General features: G+C 39.5%; 1 protein-coding gene and 1 long non-coding RNA gene across 5 annotated transcripts in view; one reads left to right on the forward strand and one right to left on the reverse strand.

The window, feature by feature from the left end:
- The window catches only part of SACS (sacsin molecular chaperone), a 94,151-nt gene extending 69,380 nt beyond the window's left edge, over window positions 1-24,771 (forward strand). For 3 of the 4 annotated variants that reach the window (XM_059144611.1, XM_059144612.1, XM_059144613.1), the window contains 3 exons: window positions 206-297; window positions 7,831-7,857; window positions 11,874-24,771. In XM_059144611.1, coding sequence (XP_059000594.1) covers window positions 206-297; window positions 7,831-7,857; window positions 11,874-23,431 — 11,677 coding nt within the window. In that variant the 3' untranslated portion in view covers window positions 23,432-24,771. The remainder of the gene's footprint in view (window positions 1-205; window positions 298-7,830; window positions 7,858-11,873) is intronic. The other variant, XM_059144614.1, reaches the window with a different exon arrangement.
- LOC131814023 (uncharacterized) lies at window positions 8,369-18,411 on the reverse strand. Its single transcript, XR_009347094.1, has 3 exons — window positions 18,327-18,411; window positions 11,278-11,414; window positions 8,369-9,710 (listed from the first exon to the last, which is right to left on the reverse strand). It is a non-coding gene; the product is annotated as an uncharacterized LOC131814023 (long non-coding RNA).
- Window positions 24,772-26,402: the final 1,631 nt, after the last annotated feature.

Below are 26,402 nucleotides of genomic sequence, written 5' to 3' on the forward strand. Positions count from 1 at the left end.
GACTTGGCTATGGCGCATGATGCCACCGTGTTTTAAAGGGATGCTTAGATAGTATTCGATCAAAAAGTATTGCAGTGTGATTTGGTATGTGCATTATAATTTATATAAAGTAGTACATTTAACTGAAATGAAATTATGTAATTAAATTTCTTTTATCTTAGAATTGTTAGAAGGTTACAATTGCTGTGTTTCTTTCACTTTTTAGGTCCCTTTTCCCAGGTCTTGAAGGAAGGTTCATTTTGGATAACTTGAAGCCTCACCTTATAGCTGCTTTAAAGGAAGCTGCCCAAACCCGAGGTATTATAGTTGCTTAGGTTTTTTGTTTTGTTTTGTTTTTTAAATAAACCTATTGCTAAAAGTATAAATAGTTTTTATAAGTTTTCTGTGAAGTTGAACCAGTAGGAAATTGCCGAAAGTTACCGTTCTAAACCTATAAGTCAACAATTTCAGATGGTTTAACCTAATGTAATTGTTATATTTTAAGGCATTTCAGTGCTAGATTTGGACATATAAAAGAATCCAAGGGTGGTATTGCATTTCAAAACCTCTCCTGTCACCATAAATTACCATTTGTGGTAATTTCTTACACAGCTTTTTTTTTTTTTTTTAAATATTTTATTTATTTGTCAGTGAGGGGAAGAATGAGAGAGCACAAGTAGGGGGAGTAGCAAGCAGAGGGAGAGGCAGGCTCCCCGCTGAGCAAGGAGCCCAATATGGGACTTGATCCCAGGTTGCTGGGATCATGATCTGAGCTGAAGGCAGACACTTAACAGACTGAGCCACCCAGGTGTCCCTTACACAGCTTTGTAATGCTTTCCCATTTCCTTTCTCATGTGAACCCTCAGTCTCATGTCTCGTAGCCCATGTAGTAGTGAGCACAGCTCACTACTGGTTGTTACTGGTTGGATTGCACAGAGGAAGGAGGGAAAGAAGTTTGGTTCAAAGGTCAGAAGGTCATGTGTGCCTGGAGCTCAGGGCTTACACCTGCCAGCCTTGTGTCGCCCACACCACCCAGTCCTCCAGAGTTTTTTGTGGCTGTTCTGGCTCAGCTCCAGGGACTGCAGACTGATGGCAGTGTCAGGAAAGAGAACTCTTGAGGTCTTGGCAAAGGATGGGTGTCCTTTATTGAGAATTTTTTGTAGGAAAAGACAGAGTGATCTGGGGGAAAGACCAGCATGGGTCTCATTTTAATAGAATCTTTCAACTTTGTGAGCATCCTTTCTCTTATAAAACCATTGTCTGAACTCTTTCTAAGTTAGATACTGGCCTGAAAAATTCTGGATTTGTCCCATCAGTTAAGGTTATAAAGTGTATTTTTTGTACTGTGTCTTTTATAGCATATGCTGTTCTCTTTTGAAGGATAATGAGTAAAGGAAATCATTATACATCATTATACATTATACATCTTTATTATACATTATACATCTTTATTCATTTAAATAGAAGTGAAAGGAGTTGGGATGGGGGAGGCGAACTAAGAATGAGCCCAGGTGAAACTAAGGGAAGATGAGTGTGCAGTGCTGTTAACCACAGGGATCTGTAACTGTGAGCTGGAAAGTGGATGTTGATTTTTCTACTATCTAGATGATTCACGTAGCTCAGAATGGTCATCTTCAAAGTAGCCTTTTTGAGAGTCTAAACTTGGATTCCTATAACTGCTGTTCTGTGCTCCAAAGTTTTAGAAATCCTTATTTTTCCAAAATCTGTATTACAGTCTTGTATAAAAACTTTACATTGCGATATAATGCACATACAGAAAAGTTCACATACCATAAATGTAGGCTCAGTGAAGTTTTATAAACTGAACAAACCCAGGTCCAAACCCAGAAGATTGCCCACACCCAGACACTGCCTCAGGCCTCTGTGGTCTCGTCCGCTCCCACGGGGATCCTGGCATATAGTAGCACAGATGAGCTCAGCTAGTTACCGGGGTGTGTGTCTGTGTCCTTGACTACTCTTATCCATCCAGGTTGTCTGACTGGATCCTGCTTTCTCCCTGTGTGATGTATTCTTTCTTTTGAAGAGAATGTTCTTGTTAATGGCTGATAGTTTCTCAGGTGGCTATGGATTTGGAAATCAGCCTGGTTATTCAAGTTATTCGGAACCAAATCAGGAGCAAAGGGTACAAGTCCAGCAGAATAATACCGCTTTTACTCAGAACTTTTCAGATACCCTGTGGCATGGGGATGGCCACAACTTGTTTGTCTGGCCTTAGGTGGATGGGGTACCCGTTGTTACATTTTTAGGAATGAGTAAAATTTGTGCATTTACATAGATAACTTGACATTTTTATAAAGTTGAGTCTTCCTACTTTGTGTGTCTTTTCATTTCCTCATCTACTGTGGATTCTGATTTGTTTTTTGGGGATTATACCATAAGCACTGTTTCGTCTCTGGTTCTTGGTTAATTTTTCTGGACTGTACGATAGATGGGTTGGGTTGACTCTTTCTGTCACACATGATGTGTAGCTCGGTTCTCCCAGAAATTGTCTTCAAGGTCACTTTTCTTTATCTCAGTTTTAAGTTTAGGTTACCACTCTCATGATTATTTAGTGATCCTGACCTCTGGCCTTTTCAGTATTTTATCTGGCCATGTGAAAGATGGGTAACTGCCTCCTGGGCATCTTCCCTATTATTTTTGTACTGTTAGTGCCAGGCAAAATTAGTTTTTGATATTCGTTTGTTGCCTTAAACAGTTTTAATATTTTGGGAGCATTATGATGTGGAGGCTGATGAGGACCCAGTAAGTGACACCCTTGCTTTGGTTTTCTGAGACATGAGTTGGCGAAGAGATGCCCAGAGAGAAGTCCAGTAGATCACCATGACACATTGCCCTGACATCCTGATAATTCTGGTACTGGAGATCATGGCTGGTGTCAGGCAGCTTGCTTTTGTTGTTGAGCCAGAATCACTCAGATTAGCTCACTAGTGTAGACATAGGCAGTGTGGGAGAACCCGGCTGCCCCGCGCTGGCTGCCCCTGCCCACCTTCTTGGGATTGTGCAGGTTCTTCTCTGAAGTGACCAGCCAATATGTTATTCCATGTTTTGGTGGCCTGGGCCAGATGGAGGGCATTAGTGAGTGTGGGAGAAGAGAGGCCCCTGCGTGTCGTTTACCTCTAGGTGTATTACCCTGGGAGCTCCCTTCCTATGATAGGGAACATCACACATATACAACATGATGTTTTATTTATTATTTTATCTTTCTTTTGCTCTAAATGATGATTATGTGGCTGTTTTGCTGACAGAGCGCTGTAGACTTCTGTTTACTGATTATCAGTAACAACTGATGGCCCAGTTTTGAAAGTTCTGCTGCCTAGAATTGAAATGTGTTTTTTTTTTTCTCTGCAGTGGGTACTTCTCTAATTTCATTCCTAGGATAAAATCTGTCTTATTACTTTATAGTTTTACTTGTATTGCATTTAGAATCCTGAGCTAAATACTAAGTAATTGCTTGTATTTTCATTGTTTGCCTCTACTGCCCCTTTACTGTTAGCTTTGAACATAATTTCAGTTTTCCCCTTTTTTGGAAAAACAGACCAAACTAGACTTTGATTCCTCTTGCATTCGTTCCTGGTCCGGCTTTTAGAAAGCGTAGGATAGGCTTATGGTCTGCCTCCTCGTCACCTATTATCATTGCAAACAAATCTTTGTTTCTGCTAGATTCCCAGGAAAATTGCCTGGCTGAGGTCACCAGTTAATGACTTTTTTATTGTTAAGTCCAGTGGCCTTTTTTATTGTTTTATCTGATCTCCCTGAAGTTTAGACGTTGTTGCTCATGCCCTTCTGGAACACCTTGGTTTTTATGGCACTTTTCTCTTTTGGTGTCCTTATGTTTCTTTTCCTGCTTCCCAGAATTTTTGTGAATTCCTGTTCCTGAGTGTATCCCTGAATATGGGGTATTATGGGAGCTGTCACTCACCTCTTCCATCTTGCTCTCACTTTCTTTGAGTATCCCTACCCAGCCCAGGCATCCGCCGCCATCCCTGGGGAAGAACTGCCCCATCATCTTTTGCCACCCCAGTGTCAAGATGGGCAGTGTGCTGTAATGGTTACGTGTCTGGGACTTTGTAGTCACACAGATCTTGGCTCACACCCAACTCCTTCATTGTGGGACTCTGGACAAATTAGCCAACCTCTCTGAGCCTTTGTTTCCCAGTCAGTAACAAGGTAATACAGGAACATCCTTCCATGACAGTCTGTCTGAGGCCCTCAAGTTTTGGTGATATCCAGTGCAAGATTACTTTATTATAAGGTTAGAGAAATGAAAGTAAGGGTTGAGTCAAGGATGGCAGGCAGTCACAACTTCCTGAGTTTTATCCAGTTTTGCAGTGTTGCAGGGGGGCAGGTTATCGAAAAGCGATGTTGTAGTGTTGCGGCGGTCATGACTTTGGTGACCATACGATGATGCATACATAATGCGTCTGGTTCAACATGGTACCGGGCACATAAGGTCACTGACGAAATGGCCGCTATTATCATTTTGCATTTGGGAGTTCTGTAAGTGTCTCAAAATCAACATTTTCGTGACTTGAGTCCTCATTCTGTCCTTAAGTCTGTTCCCCCTCCTTCCCAGCTCTCTGCATTAGGCTCTCGCTTTCTGTGCTGCCTCCGTCATAGTGTAGGGCCCCCTCACAGATTCGCTCGCTCCAGTGCTCGCTCTCCGATCACATCCCTCCCCTGCTCGGCATTCTCAGTGGACACTGATTTCTCTCAGGTTAAACCTGGTGGTGTTCCTGTGGGTGGCACGGCTTTCTGTGACTGTGAACTCACCATCTCTTTGGCTTAGGTTCATTCTGTGTCCCCTTCCTGTTCTCGCCATCCTGAGCGTTTGCAGATTGATAAACTTACCGCTCCATCCATCTCACAAGAGCAGACACACTTGTCACCACCGTGTAGCACAGCAGCTGCTTCAAGGTGGGAGCTTCGTAATTGTTCTGAATGAAAGTTTCCTCATGTCTGTATTTTTGTATGTGGTGTTCCTTTGCTTGAAATACTCTCTCCATCCTCCACTTTGCCGCTCGGACTTGTGTTCATCCTTTACGCCTCAGCCCACACGTGTCTTCCAAGAGGAGGCTTCCCTGCACCCACCCCTGCCCTGCACCTCTGAGGTGGCTGCCTCTGCTTTGCTCAGGGAGCTCAGTCCACAGCCCATTCAGTCGTCTCGGCCTTATCATGGTCATAATTTTACTCTGCTAGACTATAAAATCCTTGAGAGCAGGAACCATCGCTTATTTTGTTTTTGTATTTCCAGTGCCTGCTTGACACGTCTGGCTGGACATGTTCCTGCTTCCACGTGCGGGGCTGGGGATGGTGTTGCGGGACAGGGGCACAAAGACGGAAAGGCAAATAAATCCCTGGGATTGTGCCTGTGATTTACTGTTAACTTTTCAGATGAGTATCTTCTGTCCGCTTATCTGCTCTCCATAATCATGAGATAATTGGGTGTATATTGTCTTCTTCATTTGAGTTATTTGAGGGTTAAGTTACTTGAGTAAATGCTTGACTTAGAATTTGGGGAATAGTTAGAAGAGAGGGTAGATGGGATTTGGAGGAAACAAATAAAAAAAACAGTTAAATCACACAAATGGTAGGAGTGCCTGATAGGTTAGCACCACGATCCTATTTATATTTGAAGTATTTTTAATATTTCCTTATTACATATGGCCTCATGCCTTGCTCTGTTTCATGACCAAAGACTCCCAGTAAACATTTCTCTGAATTTCCCCTGTGTACCAGGCATTGTGCTAGAGGGAGATAATGTGAAGAATAAAAGTGAAGGAGCTCACAGTCCAGTGGGGACATCAACGTAAATAATACTGCCCTTCAGTGGGATGTGTCCTCTGTCAAATCCCGAGAATAGAGTCAGTATGAGGAGGGGATGGCGGGTCCGGGCACCTCTCAGAGAAGCTGGCATGTGTTCTGTCTCAGACTTTCTGGGGAAGGGCTGCAAACATCATGGTGGAGGGGCGGCATATTCACCTGTACACTTCGACACTACTTTGTGATGATTTACGGTATTCATTGCTGAGACGGTCTCATAGGTGTATGTAGAAGTCTTCAGAAGATGTGACAATTTCAGGCGCCAGCCTCAGGTGTATAGGTGAGCAATATTTCAAAGATTGTGGTGCAGGATTTGTTCCATGAGGATATTCTGGGTTACTACGTTCGTTCACAACCACCTGTTGGAAGAGGGACCTGTCGTAGGACGTCTTCCGCTCACCTCCTCATCCTCCTTTAGGCGGCCATTCCGTCTCACCTGGACTACGGGAATAATCGTGCAAGTCTTCCTGCGGCTGTTCTTGCTTCTTTAGTTAGCAGAGCAACAGTACTGCTACTTAATCTTTCTAAAATATTTTCCCACTCTTTATCTGAAGATCTTTCAAAGGCTTCCCTTTTTTCCTTGGAACTAAGGCCAAAATCCTTAGTATTTCTTACAAGGCCCTTCACTATATGGCTCCATTTCTGGGTGTTATAAAGATGCCTGGAATCCAGTATGTGGAAACATTATATCAGTATTTGCTTTTATTGTGATTATTATTAATCTCTTTTATAGTCTCCCTTGATCATTCTCATATATGGGAGATAGCCTGTTCTTTTCCTCCCTAAGGTATAGTTCCCTCCCTAAGGAAACATGGTTTCCTTTGTCCCCAATCTCACGCTCTCATGCTCATTTGTCTCATGGCCCATGTGTCCTCACGGCACACTGAGTTCTTGTAGCACTTGTGCCCCACATGTGTACCTGTTTTGTCATTTATGATAATTTATCTAATACCCACCTTCCCCATTAGACTATGAGACATGGTCTGAGGTCATGTATCATGTTTATTTCTCTGTCTCTAGCAGTCACCATTGATGGTTGGAATGCCTGTAAAGTAATTGGAAGAATGTTCAGATTAGAAGAGCTTAAGTTCCTTTGATAAGAGCTTCAGCTCTGTGTTAGCTGCCAGGTGTAGCCTAATATACCCAAGTATACGAACATGGCACAGAGCTGTGGAGGTGTACTTGAGCAAAGAAATGGTTTGCTTCAGGCAGAGGAGGGGTTAGATGGCCATATAGGATTCTTTGATGGTTGAAATTATTGGTGGTTATTATAAGCAAGCAGTAGAAGTATATGAGAAAACCCCCTTTTCTTTGTCATAGAGTGAATTATACTTACTTTATGGAAATACTCCAAAAATTGTGTACGTACTTTGTAGAGATACTCTGATTTATGGAGTGATTTACTCTGTAAATTAGATGTCTTCCCTTTCTTAATTTTTTTTTTTTTTTTTTTAAAGAGGCAGGTGGGAAGGGTAGTGGGAGCGGAGAGAGAATCTCAAGCAGGCTCCACACCCAGCATGGGGCCCAGTGTGGGGCTCAGTCTCACAACCTGAGATCATGACCTGAGCTGAAATCAAGAGTCAGATGCATAACTTACTGAGCCACCCAGGCACCCTTCCCTTTCTTAATTCTTATCTGGAATATCTGAATATCATATGGTAATCATCTGTACAAAAAGCACACTGGGAGCTTATCAAATTACATTATTTATGCTGTTGAAATGTAATTTATACATACAAAGTTTGTATTCCTTTCTTCTTTGCTTTCTTTCTGAGCTAAGATTTCCTACCCATTATGTAGTTTGGATTTAGCTTGCATTGAAATACATTTTTAAATCTTAAATGTATATTCTGCTATATTTGGAATTTTGTTTATGGCTTTTCTTTTACATAATGATGTGTAAGATTCCATAGATGGTGCTATCTTAAGATGTAGAATAATTTCTGTAGCCGTCATGTGAAATTGTGACAGTTCTGGCTTTTTCTAAGATTGGATTTAATTATATTCTAGCACAACAACTTCTCTGGGGATATTCAGGTATGGTAACTGACTAAATGTTGTGTTTATTTGTAGCTTGATGTTTTTGTTCATTTGATTCTTTGAATCTTGTTTTTTCATTTACTGAAGTAGCTAGAGGTTATGTTAACATCCCCCCCACCCGGTGCTGATAACTATTTAAAGGAGAGAGGAAACTGTACCAATATAGGTTTATAGGTGGTTGTTGTACATACCACAATAAAACCATATTTAAATGATATGAAAATATTTCATAGAACATTTGGTCTCAAAGAATTCTGCTGAAATTTGTATTTTAAGCTGTGGTTTTTAATGGGAAAGTGTGAATGAACGCACCTCTTTTAAATGATATACACAAATATTGAGATTAGAAAGTGTAGAGGGGACCAAGTTCTGGGATCTGTGATGGCAAAGGGAGGAGTCTTTCTGGTACCCACAGTGGTGACTGGCTTACCATGGTGGCTGGTACCCACAGTGGTGACTGGCTTACCATGGGAGAGCATCCCTCTACTTGGCACACTGAGGAAAGTAAAGTGGTTAACACAGTTTTCATTTGGAACAGTCGGCTGATTGTTCTTACCATGCCTAGTGTGTCATTTTACTGACTTTTTTTTTTTAATAAAAATATTTGGACTCAGCTGGTATTATTTTTCCTCAGTTCATGTTTCACTTGGAAAAGAAGAGGATGCAGTAGTTGCTTAATGGACATTGTTTTTATGGTAAATGTTATTTTTTGAAGTCAGTCAATTCTTTGTAGTAAGCTGTACTCATACTGAATTGAGAAACCAAGTCATTGTTATATTGATGATTCCTATTAATATTAAATTTGGTTTCTAGCTTGTAAGTGGCTTGTCATCCATAGCTATTTTTACTATATATTTCTAAAACCTAATATATCCTATATTTGTAAGGTATAATCCAAGAAGAAAACAAAATGGTGGTAGGAGTAGGTTGCGTAGTTATCCCTAAGCCTTAGGGACGCTCCTGGTAATGGCAGTGACCTCTCCTGTTGTCTTGTGGCACCTATTCTAGATGAACACTAGGACACCTTGAACGGGCAGAATGCCAGTGTGGACTTCTTGAAAAGAAATTTGGCCACCAGTGGATTTTGGAACCACATTGGCAGGCTCCACGTTAGAGTGGATGTTCCCACTGGACCCCCATGGTCCCCCTCTCTCAGTGCTGCTCCTAGAGCTGCCTGGTGCCAGATGGAGTGCTTGGCAGGCAGACATGCTTTCCTTTCCTTCATTGGTTCTTTTCTTTTCCCGTCTTTCTGTTTCTTGGAAGATTTGACTCATCTGTAGCTTACCATTGAATGGACTTGCTCTCTGTCACATGTGTATTTTACAAAGAGATTTGGCTCACTCTACACAGTGGAGTACATTTAGAACTCATCAGTCATCAAAGCTGCCACTGCCCCCTTCTGTACAAGAAAAGTAGAAAGAGCTGTTGCTGTGCTCACAGCCTCAGACGCCCAGAGTCAGCAGTTGTGACTCCAAAGGAGTCTGGTCAAGTGTACTGAGCCCCAAGTCAGTGAAGGCATTCAGGACTGAGATTTTGTGGCTAAGTAAATATTGAAGAAGTCTATAATATCCTATTTTCATCTGTGTCAAAAATCTTTCTCAAAGTTGGTACTAAACATAAACATGTGAATAAATATAAACAAAAAACATAGTACAGTCTTTAAAAAGTGATTCAGTGTGTTGATGTTTATTATTTTGAACAGATTGATAGTAAAGCAAAAACTACTCTTAAAAGAGGTAGTTCTGAAATAATCATGTCTAATCTTAGTTTAGATAAAACAGTTCTGTCTTCAGGAACACTTTCAGTGCTGTCGAGTTGACCTCTTTTGACAGTGCTGATGATTTTCAAGGCTAGGGCAACAAAAACATAGTCATTTATTAAAATGCTATAAAAATTATTTTGCTGATACTATTGGAGGTGCTTTCTCATTTTGTTGGCTTTCTGACCTAAGATGTGATGACTTTTCTGTGTTAACATTTCTACTTTAGGGTGAAAAACTAAAGGCTTAAATACAAAACTATATAGCAATCAGGACTTCAGATTAAACCCATATAAGTACTTAGAATTGTGTCTTAATTTCATTTTCTCTCTCCTTTACTTTCCCTTATGTTTTTTTTTAGTTGAGCATGACTGGTGTGTTAGTTGCATGTTATATGTGGTGTGGGTGTTTTCTTGGTATTTTATTTATAAAGTAATATTAGCCCTTTTTCCTGAAGGTGGGTGTAGTTTTATGAATTGCCAGTTTCACACGAGGATACTAGACAGTGTCATCTACCAAATGCACGTCTTGTGGCAGTTATTAACGTATAGCGCAGTGTGGTGTACATTTAATATTTTGTTTTCATAGTGTTCTGAATTTTAATTTCTAACTCTTTTTTGTATCTTTGGTGTTAAATCCTTGCCTTACTTATGATTTGGATATTCTACTAATTCAATTCAGTAAGCATTTTTTTTTTAGAACATTGTTACTAAAACTTAATTATAAAAAATTATATTTTAATGGAATTCATAGGTCAAGAGACTGTACTGGTCAGACTAGTACAAGATTTGACAAGATTGTTTGACAAGATTTTTTGATTTCTTAAATGTTACTACTTGATTTACCCTAAATCACACATGTAGAAACTGAAGATACTCAGAATTTGGGGATTGACATCTTCCAAAAGTTGCACAAAATGTACCCTTGCTTAAATTTCTGTAGCAGTAATATAAAAATGTCTTACTGTAGCATGAAAGATAATTTTCTTATTTGGAGGCAGAGTCATCTTCCCGAAGTGTAAGACTCTGAAATAGGGATGTCCTCTCTTGGTTAAAAAATAGTGATGTATCGAAGTTTCAAAGGGTTTGAGACCGTCTTCTATAATTTTTTAAAATAGTCTTTTAAGAGTCTAGAAATTGTATGTACATGGAAAGAAAATTGTTTTCCATAAGATTGAATTTGAGGTGCTTTTTATTTCTCTATATGGGCTAACACAGACCTATAGGTATATAATGTTCTTGAAAAATCTTTTCCTGTTACTTTAAATACTCTGAAACACAAAATGCACTTAGAAATAGTGTTATTTTCTGGAGCAGTGGTTAAGAATCAGCAAAAATCTTTTTCCCTAGATGAAATCTTACTAGTCTCCTTACTTATAAAACATCTAGAAGTAAAGCAGCTTGATGGGGGACAAGCCCTGCCTTTGCAGCAGACCCCAGCTACTCCCATTCCTTGTCTCCAAGGCGTTTCTGCAAAATCCCAGGGCTCCAAAGAGCACACTTTAATAACTAAGAATAAGTAGCCAGGTAAAAGCTTATTTGGAAAATCTGTGACTATCATCCCTGCTTGGGCATGTAAATGGAGCAGTCTTGGAACCAGAACTTCATCCCCATCCTTTTTCCAGAGAGAATTCGGGTCCCAGAGAGATTGACACCTACTTTACGTATCAGGTTTTAGTGAGTGGAAGGAAAGTCTCTAAGTGTCCTCGCTGCTGTGACTTCAGAGAGTGTTGGCATCCAAGACATGGACCCCTGTCTCATGCCCCTCTATCATCCTGTGCAGCCACGTTTCCTTCCTGGACACACGAAGAAAGGAAATACATACTGGGTTTGCTTATAAACCACTTACCCTTAAATAGAATGGTACTTAGTTAAGGTTTAGCCACATTTTCTTTCATGCTTTTATTTGTAGACAGATAACCACTAAAACTTACTTTCCATGTTGATTCCATTTGTAGAACAGCATAGGATAATTTTTTAAAATACATGCAAATGCATTTTAAATATTTACTTAAAATAAGCACTTTCCAAAGAGAATTTTTTCTCCCATGAGTCGTTGTAAATATAAGTGTATATGTAGATTCTCTGTCATTATGTAAAAATAGTATTAGCCCAGGTATGCTGAATGTTTGCATTTTTACAGTGTACTTAAACCTTCTAAAAATGGCTTCATAGTACTATCTAGTCTGCAAGAATAGAAAGCTAAATAAGTTAGAGTTATATCTATTTATAATATTTCTGTATATGATTTACAGGAAGACCATGTACTCAGCTGCAGCTTCTAAATCCGGAACGATTTGCACGTCTTATCAAAGAAGTAATGAATACATTCTGGCCTGGCAGAGAGTTGATTGTTCAGTGGTATCCATTTGATGAAGACAAAAATCACCCATCTGTCGCATGGCTTAAAATGGTTTGGAAGAATCTCTATATACATTTTTCAGAAGATTTGACTTTATTTGATGAGATGCCACTTATCCCCAGAACTACACTAGAAGAAGGTCAGAAGTGTGTGGAACTCATTAGACTCAGGATTCCATCATTAGTCATTTTAGATGATGAATCTGAAGCACAGCTTCCTGAATTTTTAGCAGACATTGTACAAAAACTTGGAGGGATTGTCCTTAAAAAATTAGATGCCTCCATACAGCATCCACTTATTAAAAAATACATTCACTCACCATTACCGAGTGCTGTTCTACAGATAATGGAGAAGATGCCGTTGCAGAAATTGTGTAATCAGATAGCTTCGCTGCTTCCCACACACAAAGATGCTCTGAGGAAGTTTTTAGCTAGTTTAACTGATATCAGTGAAAAAGAGAAAAGAATAATTCAGGAATTGCCAATATTCAAGCGAATTAACCATTTATCTGATCAGGGGCTTTCGTCTTACACAAAACTAAAAGGCTGTAAGGTCTTGCACCATACGGCCAAACTTCCGCCAGATCTCCGACTCTCTATTTCGGTAATAGACAGTAGCGATGAAGCTACTATTCGTTTGGCAAACATGTTGAAAATAGAGAAGTTAAAGACCACTAATTGCTTAAAACTCATTTTAAAAGATATTGAAAATGCATTTTATTCACACGATGAAGTAACACACCTTATGTTATGGACCCTTGAGAATCTGTCCTCTCTTAAGAATGAGAATCCGAATGTGCTTGATTGGTTAATGCCATTGAAATTCATTCAGATTTCCCAGGAACAGATGGTGTCAGCTGGTGAACTCTTTGATCCTGATATAGAAGTACTAAAGGATCTCTTTTACAGTGAAGAAGAAACCTGCTTCCCACCTTCAGTTTTTACCTCACCAGATATTCTTCACTCTTTAAGACAGATTGGTCTGAAAAACGAAGCCAGTCTCAAAGAAAATGATGTTGTGCAAGTAGCAAAAAATATTGAAGCCTTACAGGTCAGTTCTTGTCCAAATCAGGATGTTCTTCTAAAGAAAGCCAAAACACTCTTACTGGTTTTAAACAAGAATCACATGCTATTGCAGTCTTCTGAAGGAAAGATGACCCTGAAGAAAATAAAATGGGTTCCAGCTTGCAAAGAAAGGCCACCAAACTACCCAGGCTCTTTAGTCTGGAAGGGAGATGTCTGTAACCTTTGTGCCCCACCAGATATGTGCGATGGAGCCCATGCGATTCTGGTTGGCTCGTCACTTCCCCTTGTTGAAAGTGTCCATATCAACTTGGAGAAAGCCTTAGGAATCTTCACCAAACCTAGCATTAGTGCTGTCTTAAAACATTTTAAAATTGTTGTTGATTGGTATACTTCAAAAACCTTTAGTGATGAAGACTACTATCAATTTCAACATATTTTGCTTGAAATTTATGGATTCATGCATGATCATTTAAATGAAGGGAAGGATGCTTTCAGAGCCTTGAAATTTCCGTGGGTTTGGACTGGCAAAAAATTTTGTCCCCTCGCCCAAGCTGTGATAAAACCATTTCATGATCTTGACCTTCAGCCTTATTTGCATAGTGTGCCTAAAACCATGGCAAAATTCCATCAACTGTTTAAGGTCTGTGGTTCAATAGAGGAGTTGACATCAGATCATATTTCCATGGTCATTCAGAAGGTGTATCTCAAAAGTGACCAAGATCTCAGTGATCAAGAAAGCAAACAAAATCTTCACCTTATGTTGAATATCATCAGATGGCTTTACAGCAATCAGATTCCAGCAAGCCCCAACACACCGGTTCCAATACATCATAGTAAAAATCCTTCTAAACTTATCATGAAGCCAATTCATGAATGCTGTTATTGTGACATCAAAGTTGATGACCTCAATGACTTACTGGAAGATTCAGTGGAACCAATTATTCTGGTGCATGAGGACATACCCATGAAAACTGCAGAATGGCTGAAAGTTCCATGCCTTAGCACAAGACTGATCAATCCTGAAAACATGGGATTTGAGCAGTCAGGGCAAAGGGAACCACTTACTGTAAGAATTAAAAATATTCTGGAAGAATACCCTTCAGTGTCAGATATTTTTAAAGAACTGCTTCAAAATGCTGATGATGCAAATGCAACAGAATGTAGTTTTATGATTGATATGCGAAGAAATATGGACATTCGAGAGAATCTGCTGGACCCAGGCATGGCAGCTTGCCATGGACCCGCTCTGTGGTCATTCAATAATTCTCAGTTCTCAGATTCAGATTTTGTGAACATCACTAGGCTAGGAGAATCTTTAAAGAGGGAAGAGGTTGACAAAGTTGGAAAATTTGGTCTTGGATTTAATTCCGTGTACCATATCACTGACATTCCCATCATCATGAGTCGAGAATTCATGATAATGTTTGATCCAAACATAAACCACATCAGTAAACACATTAAAGACAAATCTAATCCTGGGATCAAAATTAATTGGAGTAAACAACAGAAAAGACTAAGGAAATTTCCTAATCAATTCAAGCCATTTATAGATGTTTTTGGCTGTCAGTTACCTTTGACTGTAGAAGCACCTTACAGCTACAATGGAACTCTTTTCCGACTGTCCTTTAGAACTCAACAGGAAGCGAAAGTGAGTGAAGTTAGTAGTACCTGTTACAATACAGCAGATATTTACTCTCTTGTGGATGAATTTAGTCTCTGTGGACACCGGCTTATCATTTTCACTCAGAGTGTGAATTCAATGTATTTGAAGTACTTGAAAATTGAGGAAACCAATCCCAGCTTGGCACAAGATACAGTCATAATCAGAAAAACCCCCTGCTCTTCCAAAGCATTGAGCGCCCCTGTCTTAAGTATTTTAAAAGAAGCTGCTAGGCTCATGAAGGCTTGCAGCAGCAGTAATAAAAAGCCTCCTGCTGATGCACCAAAGTCATCTTGCATTCTTCAGATCACAGTTGAAGAATTTCACCATGTGTTCAGAAGAATTGCTGATTTACAGTCGCCACTTTTCAGAGGTCCGGATGACGACCTAACTGCTCTCTTTGAAATGGCGAAGTCTGGCCAGTCAAAAAAGCCATCAGATGAGCTGCCACAAAAAACAGTAGAGTGTACCACATGGCTTATATGTACCTGCATGGACACAGGAGAGGCTCTCAAGTTTTCTCTGAATGACAGTGGACGCAGACTAGGGTTGGTTCCTTGTGGGGCCGTGGGAGTTCTGCTCTCTGAAATCCAGGACCAGAAGTGGGCTGTGAAACCACATGTTGGAGAAGTATTTTGCTATCTACCCTTACGAATCAAAACAGGATTGCCAGTTCACATCAATGGGTGTTTTGCTGTTACTTCAAATAGAAAAGAAATCTGGAAGACAGACACAAAAGGACGATGGAATACCACCTTCATGAGGCACGTTATTGTGAAAGCTTACTTGGAGGCACTTAGTGTCCTGCGTGACCTGGCCACTAATGGGGAGCTCATGGATTATACTTACTACTCAGTGTGGCCTGATCCCGAATTAGTTCATGATGATTTTTCTGTAATTTGCCAAGGATTTTATGAAGATATAGCTCATGGAAAAGGGAAAGAATTGACCAGAGTCTTCTCTGATGGATCCACGTGGGTTTCCATGAAGAATGTGAGATTTCTAGATGATTCTATACTTAAAAGAAAAGATGTTGGTCCAGCAGCCTTCAAGATATTTTTGAAGTACCTCAAGAAGACTGGGTCAAAAAACCTTTGTGCTGTTGAACTTCCTTCTTCAGTAAAATCAGGATTTGAAGAAGCTGGCTGCAAACAGATACTGCTTGAAAATACATTTTCGGAGAAGCAGTTTTTTTCAGAAGTGTTTTTCCCAAATATTCAAGAAATTGAAGCAGAACTCAGAGATCCTTTAATGAATTTTGTTCTAAATGAAAAAATTGATGAGTTCTCGGGAATTCTTCGTGTTACTCCCTGTATTCCTTGCTCTTTGGAGGGGCATCCTTTGGTTTTACCATCAAGATTAATCCACCCTGAAGGACGAGTTGCAAAGTTATTTGATACTAAAGACGGACGGTTTCCTTATGGTTCTACTCAGGATTATCTTAATCCTATTATTTTGATTAAACTGGTTCAGTTAGGCATGGCAAAAGATGACATTTTATGGGATGACATGCTGGAACGGGCACAGTCCGTGGCTGAAATTAATAAAAGTGATCATGCTGCTGCTTGTCTAAGAAGTAGTATCCTGTTAAGTCTCATTGATGAAAAACTAAAAATAAGGGACCCTAGAGCAAAGGATTTTGCTGTAAAATATCAAACAATCCCTTTCCTTCCATTTCTAACAAAGCCAGCAGGATTTTCTTTGGACTGGAAAGGTAACAGTTTTAAGCCTGAGACCATGTTTGCGGCAACTGACCTTTATACGGCTGAGCATCAGGATATAGTTTGTCTCTTGCAACCAATTCTGAATGAAAACTCACATTCCTTCAGAGGCTGTGGTTCAGTGTCATTGGCCGTTAAGGAGTTTTTGGGGCTGCTGAGGAAGCCAACAGTTGATCTGGTTGTGAACCAATTGAAGGAAGTTGCAAAATCAGTTGATGACGGAATTACACTGTACCAGGAGAATATCACCAATGCCTGCTACAAGTACCTTCATGATGCGATGATGCAAAATGAAATCATCAAATTATCAATTGTTGAAAAGTTGAAACCCTTTAGCTTCATTCTCGTTGAGAATGCATATGTTGATTCAGAGAAAGTTTCTTTTCATTTGAATTTTGAAGCGGCACCATACCTTTATCAGCTGCCTAATAAGTACAAAAATAATTTCCGTGAGCTATTTGAAAGTGTGGGTGTGAGGCAGTCATTTACTGTTGAAGATTTTGCCCTTGTTTTGGAATCTATCGATCAAGAGAAGGGAACAAAGCAAATTACAGAAGAGAGTTTTCAACTTTGCCGGCGAATAATTAGTGAAGGAATATGGAGTCTCATTAGAGAAAAGAAACAAGAATTTTGTGAGAAAAATTATGGCAAGATATTACTGCCAGATACTAATCTGAAACTTCTCCCTGCTAAATCTTTATGCTACAACGATTGTCCCTGGATAAAAGTCAAGGACACCACTGTGAAATACTGTCATGCCGATATCCCCAGGGAAGTAGCTGTAAAGCTCGGAGCAGTCCCAAAGCGACATAAAGCCTTAGAGCGGTACGCATCCAACATCTGTTTTACCACGCTTGGCACGGAATTTGGGCAGAAAGAAAAACTAACCAGCAGAATTAAGAGTATCCTTAATGCCTATCCTTCAGAAAAGGAAATGTTGAAGGAACTTCTTCAAAATGCTGATGATGCAAAGGCCACAGAAATCTGTTTTGTGTTCGACCCCAGACAGCATCCGGTCGATAGAATATTTGATGATAAGTGGGCCCCACTGCAAGGGCCAGCACTTTGTGTGTACAATAACCAGCCTTTTACAGAAGATGATGTCAGAGGAATTCAGAATCTTGGAAAAGGCACCAAAGAAGGAAATCCTTGTAAAACTGGACAGTACGGCATAGGGTTCAATTCTGTGTATCATATTACAGACTGCCCTTCTTTCATTTCTGGCAATGACATCCTGTGTATTTTTGATCCTCATGCCAGATATGCACCAGGAGCCACATCCGTCAGTCCTGGACGCATGTTCAGAGATTTGGATGCAGATTTTCGGACACAGTTCTCGGATGTACTGGATCTTTATCTGGGAACCCACTTCAAATTAGATAATTGCACAATGTTTAGATTTCCTCTTCGTAATGCAGAAATGGCAAAGGTTTCAGAAATTTCTTCAGTTCCGTCATCAGACAGAATGGTCCAGAATCTTTTGGACAAGCTGCGGTCAGATGGGGCAGAACTTTTAATGTTTCTTAACCACATGGAAAAGATTTCTATTTGTGAAATAGATAAAGGTACTGGAGCTCTGAATGTGCTGTATTCTGTAAAGGGCAAGATCACTGACGGGGACAGATTGAAAAGGAAGCAGTTTCATGCATCTGTCATCGATAGTGTTACTAAAAAGAGACAGCTCAAAGACATACCAGTTCAACAGATAACCTATACTATGGATACCGAAGACTCCGAAGGAAATCTTACTACATGGCTCATTTGTAATAGGTCAGGCTTTTCAAGTATGGATAAAGTGTCTAAGAGTGTTATATCCGCTCACAAGAACCAGGATATCACTCTCTTCCCACGTGGTGGAGTAGCTGCCTGCATTACTCACAACTATAAAAAACCCCACAGGGCCTTCTGTTTCTTGCCCCTCTCTTTAGAGACAGGATTACCTTTTCATGTGAACGGCCACTTTGCTCTGGATTCAGCCAGGAGAAATCTGTGGCGGGACGATAATGGAGTTGGTGTTCGCAGTGACTGGAACAACAGTTTAATGACAGCATTAATAGCACCTGCATATGTTGAATTACTGATCCAGCTGAAAAAGCGCTATTTCCCTGGTTCTGACCCAACATTATCAGTTTTACAGAACACACCTATTCATGTTGTAAAGGATACTTTAAAGAAGTTTTTATCATTTTTCCCAGTTAACAGGCTTGACCTCCAGCCAGACTTATATTGTCTGGTGAAAGCCCTTTACAGTTGCATTCATGAAGACATGAAACGTCTTCTCCCTGTTGTGAGGGCTCCAAATATCGATGGCTCAGATTTACACTCTGCAGTTATAATTACTTGGATTAATATGTCTACTTCAAATAAAACCAGACCATTTTTTGACAACTTATTACAGGATGAATTACAACACCTTAAAAATGCAGATTACAACATCACGACCCGCAAGACCGTAGCGGAGAATGTCTACAGACTGAAACACCTACTTTTAGAAATCGGTTTCAACTTGGTTTATAACTGTGATGAAACCGCTAATCTATACCACTGTCTTATAGACGCAGATATTCCTGTCAGTTACGTCACTCCTGCTGATGTTAGGGCTTTTTTAATGACCTTTGCTTCTCCTGACACAAACTGCCACATTGGGAAGCTGCCTTGTCGTCTCCAGCAGACTAACCTAAAGCTTTTTCATAGTTTAAAACTTTTAGTGGACTATTGTTTTAAGGATGCAGAAGAAAGTGAGATTGAAGTGGAGGGACTGCCCCTTCTCATTACACTGGACAGTGTTTTGCAAACTTTTGATGCCAAACGATCCAAGTTTCTGACAACATACCATGAGTTGATTCCATCCCGAAAAGACTTGTTCATGAATACATTATATTTGAAATACAGTAGTATTTTATTGAACTGTAAGGTGGCAAAAGTGTTTGACATTTCCAGCTTTGCAGATTTGTTATCGTCTGTGTTGCCTCGTGAGTATAAAACCAAAAATTGTACAAAGTGGAAGGACAATTTTGCAAGTGAGTCTTGGCTTAAGAATGCATGGCATTTCATCAGCGAGTCTGTAAATGTGAAAGAAGATCAAGAAGAAACAGAACCAACATTTGACATTGTTGTTGATACCCTAAAAGACTGGGCCTTGCTTCCCGGAACAAAGTTTACCGTTTCAGCAAACCAGCTTGTTGTTCCTGAAGGTGACGTTCTGCTTCCTTTGAGTCTCATGCACATTGCAGTTTTTCCAAATGCCCAAAGTGATAAAGTTTTTCATGCTCTCATGAAAGCTGGCTGTATTCAACTTGCTTTGAACAAAATCTGCTCCAAAGACAGTGCATTTGTTCCTTTGTTGTCACGTCACACAGCAAACATAGAGAGCCCCACAAGCATTTTAAAGGCTGTACATTATATGGTTCAGACTTCAACATTTAGAACTGAAAAATTAGTAGAAAATGACTTTGAAGCACTTTTGATGTATTTCAATTGCAATTTGAGTCACTTGATGTCCCAAGATGACATAAAAATTTTGAAGTCACTTCCATGCTACAAATCTATCAGTGGTCGCTACATGAGCATTGCAAAATTTGGAACATGCTATGTACTCACAAAAAGTATCCCTTCAACTGAAGTGGAAAAATGGACACAATCATCATCGTCTGCATTTCTTGAAGAAAAAATACACCTGAAAGAACTATATGAGGTTCTTGGATGTGTACCTGTAGATGATCTTGAGGTATACTTGAAACACCTTTTACCAAAAATTGAAAATCTCTCATATGATGCAAAATTAGAGCACTTAATCTATCTTAAGAATAGATTGTCAGGTATTGAGGAACTGTCAGAAATCAAGGAACAGCTTTTTGAAAAACTGGAAAATTTATTGATAATCCATGATGCTAACAGTCGACTAAAGCAAGCAAAACATTTCTATGATAGAACAGTGAGAGTTTTTGAAGTTATGCTTCCTGAAAAATTGTTTATTCCTAAGGACTTCTTTAAAAAATTGGAACAACTTATAAAGCCCAAAAATCAAGCCACGTTTTTGACCTCGTGGGTGGAATTCTTAAGAAATATCGGACTGAAGTACATACTTTCCCAACAGCAGTTGCTACAGTTTGCTAAAGAAATCAGTGTGAGAGCTAATACAGAAAACTGGTCCAAGGAAACATTGCAAAATACCGTTGATATCCTTCTCCATCATATATTCCAAGAACGAATGGATTTGTTATCTGGAAATTTCCTGAAAGAACTTTCTTTAATACCATTCTTGTGTCCTGAACGGGCCCCTGCTGAATTCATTAGGTTTCATCCTCAGTACCAAGAGGTCAGTGGAACACTTCCCCTCATAAAGTTCAATGGAGCACAGGTAAACCCCAAATTCAAGCAGTGTGATGTGCTCCAGCTCCTGTGGACATCCTGCCCCATTCTTCCAGAGAAAGCCACACCCTTGAGTATCAGAGAACAAGAAGGTAGTGAGCTTGGTGCACAGGAACAGCTCGAACAAGTTTTAAGCATGCTTAATGTGAATCTGGATCCTCCTCTTGATAAGGTCATTAATAACTGTAGGAACATATGCAACATAACTACTTTGGATGAAGAGATGGTAAAAACTAGAGCAAAGGTCTTAAGGAGCATATATGAATTTCTCAGTGCAGAAAAAAGGGAGTTTCGGTTTCAACTGCGGGGGGTTGCTTTTGTGATGGTAGAAGATGGTTGGAAACTCCTGAAGCCTGAGGAAGTAGTGATAAATCTAGAATATGAGTCTGATTTTAAACCTTACTTGTACAAGCTACCTTTAGAACTGGGCACATTTCACCAGTTGTTTAAACATCTAGGTACTGAAGATATTATTTCAACGAAGCAATATGTTGAAGTGTTGAGCCGCATATTCAAAAATTCTGAAGGAAAACAGCTGGATCCTAATGAAATGCGCACAGTTAAGCGAGTAGTTTCTGGCTTGTTCAAGAGTCTGCAGAATGACTCCGTCAAGGTGAGGGGTGATCTGGAGAATGTACGAGATCTCGCACTTTACCTTCCGAGCCAGGACGGCAGGCTGGTGAAGTCCAGCATCTTAGTGTTTGATGACGCTCCGCATTACAAAAGTAGAATCCAGGGGAATATCGGTGTGCAGATGTTGGTTGACCTTAGCCAGTGCTACTTAGGGAAGGACCATGGCTTTCATACTAAACTGATAATGCTCTTTCCTCAAAAACTTAGACCCCGTTTACTGAGCAGTATACTTGAAGAACAGTTAGATGAAGAGACTCCCAAAGTCTGTCAGTTTGGAGCGTTATGCTCTCTTCAGGGCAGACTGCAGTTACTCTTGTCTTCTGAGCAGTTCATCACGGGCCTGATTAGAATTATGAAGCATGAAAACGACAATGCTTTCCTGGCCAATGAAGAAAAAGCCATAAGACTTTGCAAAGCCCTAAGAGAAGGACTGAAAGTGTCTTGTTTTGAAAAGCTTCAAACAACATTAAGAGTTAAAGGTTTTAATCCCATTCCCCACAGTAGAAGTGAAACTTTTGCTTTTCTGAAGAGATTTGGTAATGCAGTCATTCTGCTGTACATACAGCACTCAGACAGTAAGGACATTAACTTCTTGTTAGCGTTGGCAATGACACTGAAGTCGGCAACAGACAATTTGATTTCTGACACCTCCTATTTAATTGCAATGCTAGGATGCAACGATATTTACAGGATCAGTGAGAAGCTTGACAGTTTAGGAGTAAAGTATGACTCTTCAGAACCATCAAAACTTGAACTTCCAATGCCCGGCACCCCAATACCTGCTGAAATCCATTATACTCTGCTTATGGATCCAATGAACGTTTTTTACCCTGGAGAGTATGTTGGGTACCTTGTTGATGCCGAAGGTGGTGATATCTATGGATCGTACCAGCCAACATACACTTACGCCATTATTGTACAAGAAGTTGTAAGGGAAGATGCTGATAATTCTAGTTTTCTGGGAAAGATATATCAGATTGATATTGGCTATAGTGAATATAAAATAGTTAGCTCTCTCGATCTGTATAAATTTTCAAGGCCTGAGGAAAGCTCTCAGAGCAGAGACAGTGCCCCCTCTACACCCACCAGCCCTACTGAGTTCCTAGCCCCTGGTCTACGAAGCATCCCTCCTATTTTCTCCAGTAGAGAAAGCCATAAGACCTCCTCTTCAAAGCATCATTCCCCCAAAAAGCTCAAGGTGAATTCTTTACCAGAAATCTTAAAAGAAGTAACATCAGTGGTGGAGCAAGCTTGGAAGCTTCCAGAATCTGAAAGAAAAAAGATTATTAGGCGGTTGTATTTGAAATGGCACCCGGACAAAAATCCGGAGAATCATGACATGGCTAATGAAGTCTTTAAACATTTGCAGAATGAAATCAACAGACTAGAGAAACAGGCTTTTCTAGATCAAAATGCAGACAGAGCCTCAAGGCGGACATTTTCAACCTCGGCGTCCCGGTTTCAGTCAGACAAGTACTCATTTCAGAGATTTTATACTTCATGGAATCAAGAAGCAACGAGCCATAAATCTGAGAGGCAACAACAAAACAAAGAAAAAAGCACACCTTCAGCTGGCCAGACTTACTCTCAGCGGTTCTTTGTTCCCCCCACTTTCAAGTCAGTTGGTAATCCAGTTGAAGCACGGAGATGGTTAAGACAAGCCAGAGCCAATTTTTCGGCTGCCAGGAATGACCTTCATAAAAATGCCAATGAGTGGGTGTGCTTTAAGTGTCACCTCTCTACCAAATTAGCTCTGATTGCAGCTGACTATGCTGTGAGAGGGAAGTCTGATAAGGATGTCAAGCCCACCGCACTTGCACAAAAAATAGAGGAGTACAGTCAGCAACTTGAAGGACTGACCAATGACGTCCACACGTTGGAGGCTTATGGTGTGGACAGTTTAAAAACAAGGTACCCTGATTTGCTTCCTTTCCCACAGATCCCAAATGACCGGTTCACTTCTGAGGTTGCTATGAGGGTGATGGAATGTACTGCCTGTATTATCATAAAACTTGAAAATTTTATACAACAAAAAGTGTGAAGCTATTTAAAAAAAGAATAAAAAGAGCTAGAGCTTGACTGTCATAGCACAAATGTGAATTGCTGTACTTTTTACGCTTCATTGCCAGTTCTTTAAGAATTGTATAAAGCACATTGCAGATCACTGGGAAAGACTTTTTGGGGTTGTTGTTAACGTGAAAATCAACGGAGGACCCTGACTGAATCTAAAAGAGAAGGATTTTGAAGTCGGTGAGCTGCAGAATTGCTAGATGTATTTGAATGGCTAGGATGGCATATTATTGAACTGCACTTTATGTAACCAAAGCTTAGCGGTTTGTTAGGTAAGAGTCTCTGTGTGTCTGTGATCAGGGTGGGGTTACTTTTCTGTTTCTAACATAGTATTTTTGAAGGCGCTAATGAAACACTGGACTTATCATTGGTTTAAACAAATAAGGGAATTAAGTATTTGGCGTTGATTACTTCTTTAATTGGATCCTTTTTTGGATGCATTATTATCAGCTGGATCTGATTATGAATTTGTTGCAATTTTACATCTTAAATACTCAGTACATTTAAAAATGGTACAGTATTTTAATCCTGAAGATTACTTGATTAAGAGTATGCAGATAGTTCTTCTTAGGGTGCATTGAGTGCACTTTACATCTTTATTTTAAATGGTTTTTTACACCTTATGTTTACAGACTTCCTATTTCATGAAGGTAACATATGGAAAACTCAAAATGGTGGCAGTTCTTATCAGCAGATGTTAATATTGCGTCCAAGAACTGCTTCCCAAAACAACATATATCAATGGTTAGGACATTTGCTTTCTGTTTGTTTGTACATATTTTCCACAAATATCATAATTTATATTGCGTGATAGAACAGGATGCAATCTTTCGTTGTCTAAAGGTGCTGCGGTTAAAAAAAAATTCTCTTCTTTAAACATGGCACTTAGTGGAGTTCTTTTGGATTTTACTTTGAAAACATGAAAAAAGTGTAAAATCATTGTGACAATATCCAGTAGTTTATAAAAGAGGAGTTGTCAGCTTGCATTTTCCCCATGAATGATTCAAAACTGACATCTGATTTTCATCTTGAGTGTCCTACTATACTGTACTTACTTCAGCATATTTCTTTTGCAGAATGTAAACAAAAGGTAATGATAGTTTATATAAGTGTGCTGGCTGTAAATGATGCTAAATACAATATTTTATGCAATTAAGGGCTTATGGAATATATTAAAACTTTTTTACTTTTATGGTAATAAGGAATGTTTGTGCCTCGACTATTGTATTGCTTCTGGATGTGAAGCTGTGTAATTATTTCTGCTATTATATTAAGTGCCATACTTTTAATAAAGCAAATGTACATATCAAATTGTTGTAACTGGTATTTCCTGAAAATCAAACTTAGACTCTTACTTTATAACATTTTGATATATGCACTTATGTGTATTTATTGGCAATATTTATGATAGAATTTTTATTATGTTTTAGTCTGTAATTTTAGTACATTCTTTTTTTATGATTGTGTATTAAGCACTTGATATGTACTGGCTTTATTACGTGCTGGTTTAGTTAAGAGTTTTATTTTCCCTTTTTAGGGAATAAGACTAGCTGATAATGTATGTTATGTTTGTGTGTGTGTGTGTGTGTGCATGCACACACACATACTATATTTGGACGTAAATACATTAAATATTACAGTTTTCCATAGGTAGAGGCTGAATTGATATTTACCTTGCCTCAGGAGGGGGCTGCATGTCTGGGGCTAGATTACACTTGGGCCCTAACAGATAGAAAATGTTCATCCTTATACCTGAGAGGTCTTCAAAACTAGGCAGACCAGGGCGAAGAGTTTTCTGATCTGGTGCTTACCGTATTCTGGGTCTTGAACTTTCTGGGATGTCTTAAAAAGTGCTTGCTACTTTGAAACTCAGATTCAGTACTTGAAATATATTTTATTGTTTTTTGATACTAAAATGTACACAGAAGACCTTGTCTGGCCATTGTGGTAGTTGAGCTAGGTGGAGTTCTGTTTGGTTTTTTGTTGTTTTTTTGTTTTGTTTTGTTTTGTTTTTCATATACTTAAAAAAAAAAAAAGTTCATAATACCTTATATATAACCCCTGGATCCAAATGTATTTTAGAATTTGGATATTAGAAAGTTAATGCAAGCATTCCCATTTGGGTTGGTAGCACTCTTCAACACATTAATATTTCTGCCACGAAACCTATGAATACTCAACCTAACTTGAATATGTAGGCCTGACAGATAACCTCACCTGAATTCCAGTCAGATCTTGCCACCAATAGTTTGCAGCAGGCATATTTAGGAAGTGTTCCTAACACTTTCTAAAGTTTTCCTAACACTTTCTAAAGTGTTCCTAGTTTTGAAGCTTCTTAGATTTTGAAATTCAGGATAAGGAATTTTTGATGTGAACTAACTTTTGAATTTTATTATTTCATGCTTTCCCACAATTTCACTTTTCTTATTAAAAGGAATGTGGAAACTGCCTGTGTGTGGAGTAGCCACTCCTGAGTAGCACACAGTCTAGCAGGTTCTTTGCTGCCAGATGAGTGGAAGAGGGGGGTGGTGTTGGTGGAATCTTTCATAGCATCCGTGAGGAAGCTCAGGGAGAGCCGTGTGTGCAGCCCAGGTAGTTTAAAAAGCAGCAGGGAATGTGACTTCTTGATCTCTGGGTTGTGAGTTTGAACCCCATGCTGGGCATAGAGATTACTTTAAAATGAAATCTTAAAAATAAATATAAAAAAGGAGTGAATGGGAGGGAGGAGTCAAGATGGCAGAGAAGTAGCAGGCTGAGACGACATCAGGAATCAGGAAATCAGCTAGATAGCTTATCTAAGCATTGCGAACACCTACAAATCCAACGGGAAATTGAAGAGAAGGAGAGCAACAATTCCAGAAAGAGAAAATTGATCACTTTCTGAAAGGTAGGACCTGCAGAGAAGTGAATCCAAAGTGAGGGAAGATAGTCTGCTGGGGGGG

The sequence above is a fragment of the Mustela lutreola genome, chromosome 13, assembly GCF_030435805.1.
Source record: "Mustela lutreola isolate mMusLut2 chromosome 13, mMusLut2.pri, whole genome shotgun sequence".
In the NCBI taxonomy this organism is placed as follows: domain Eukaryota; kingdom Metazoa; phylum Chordata; class Mammalia; order Carnivora; family Mustelidae; genus Mustela; species Mustela lutreola.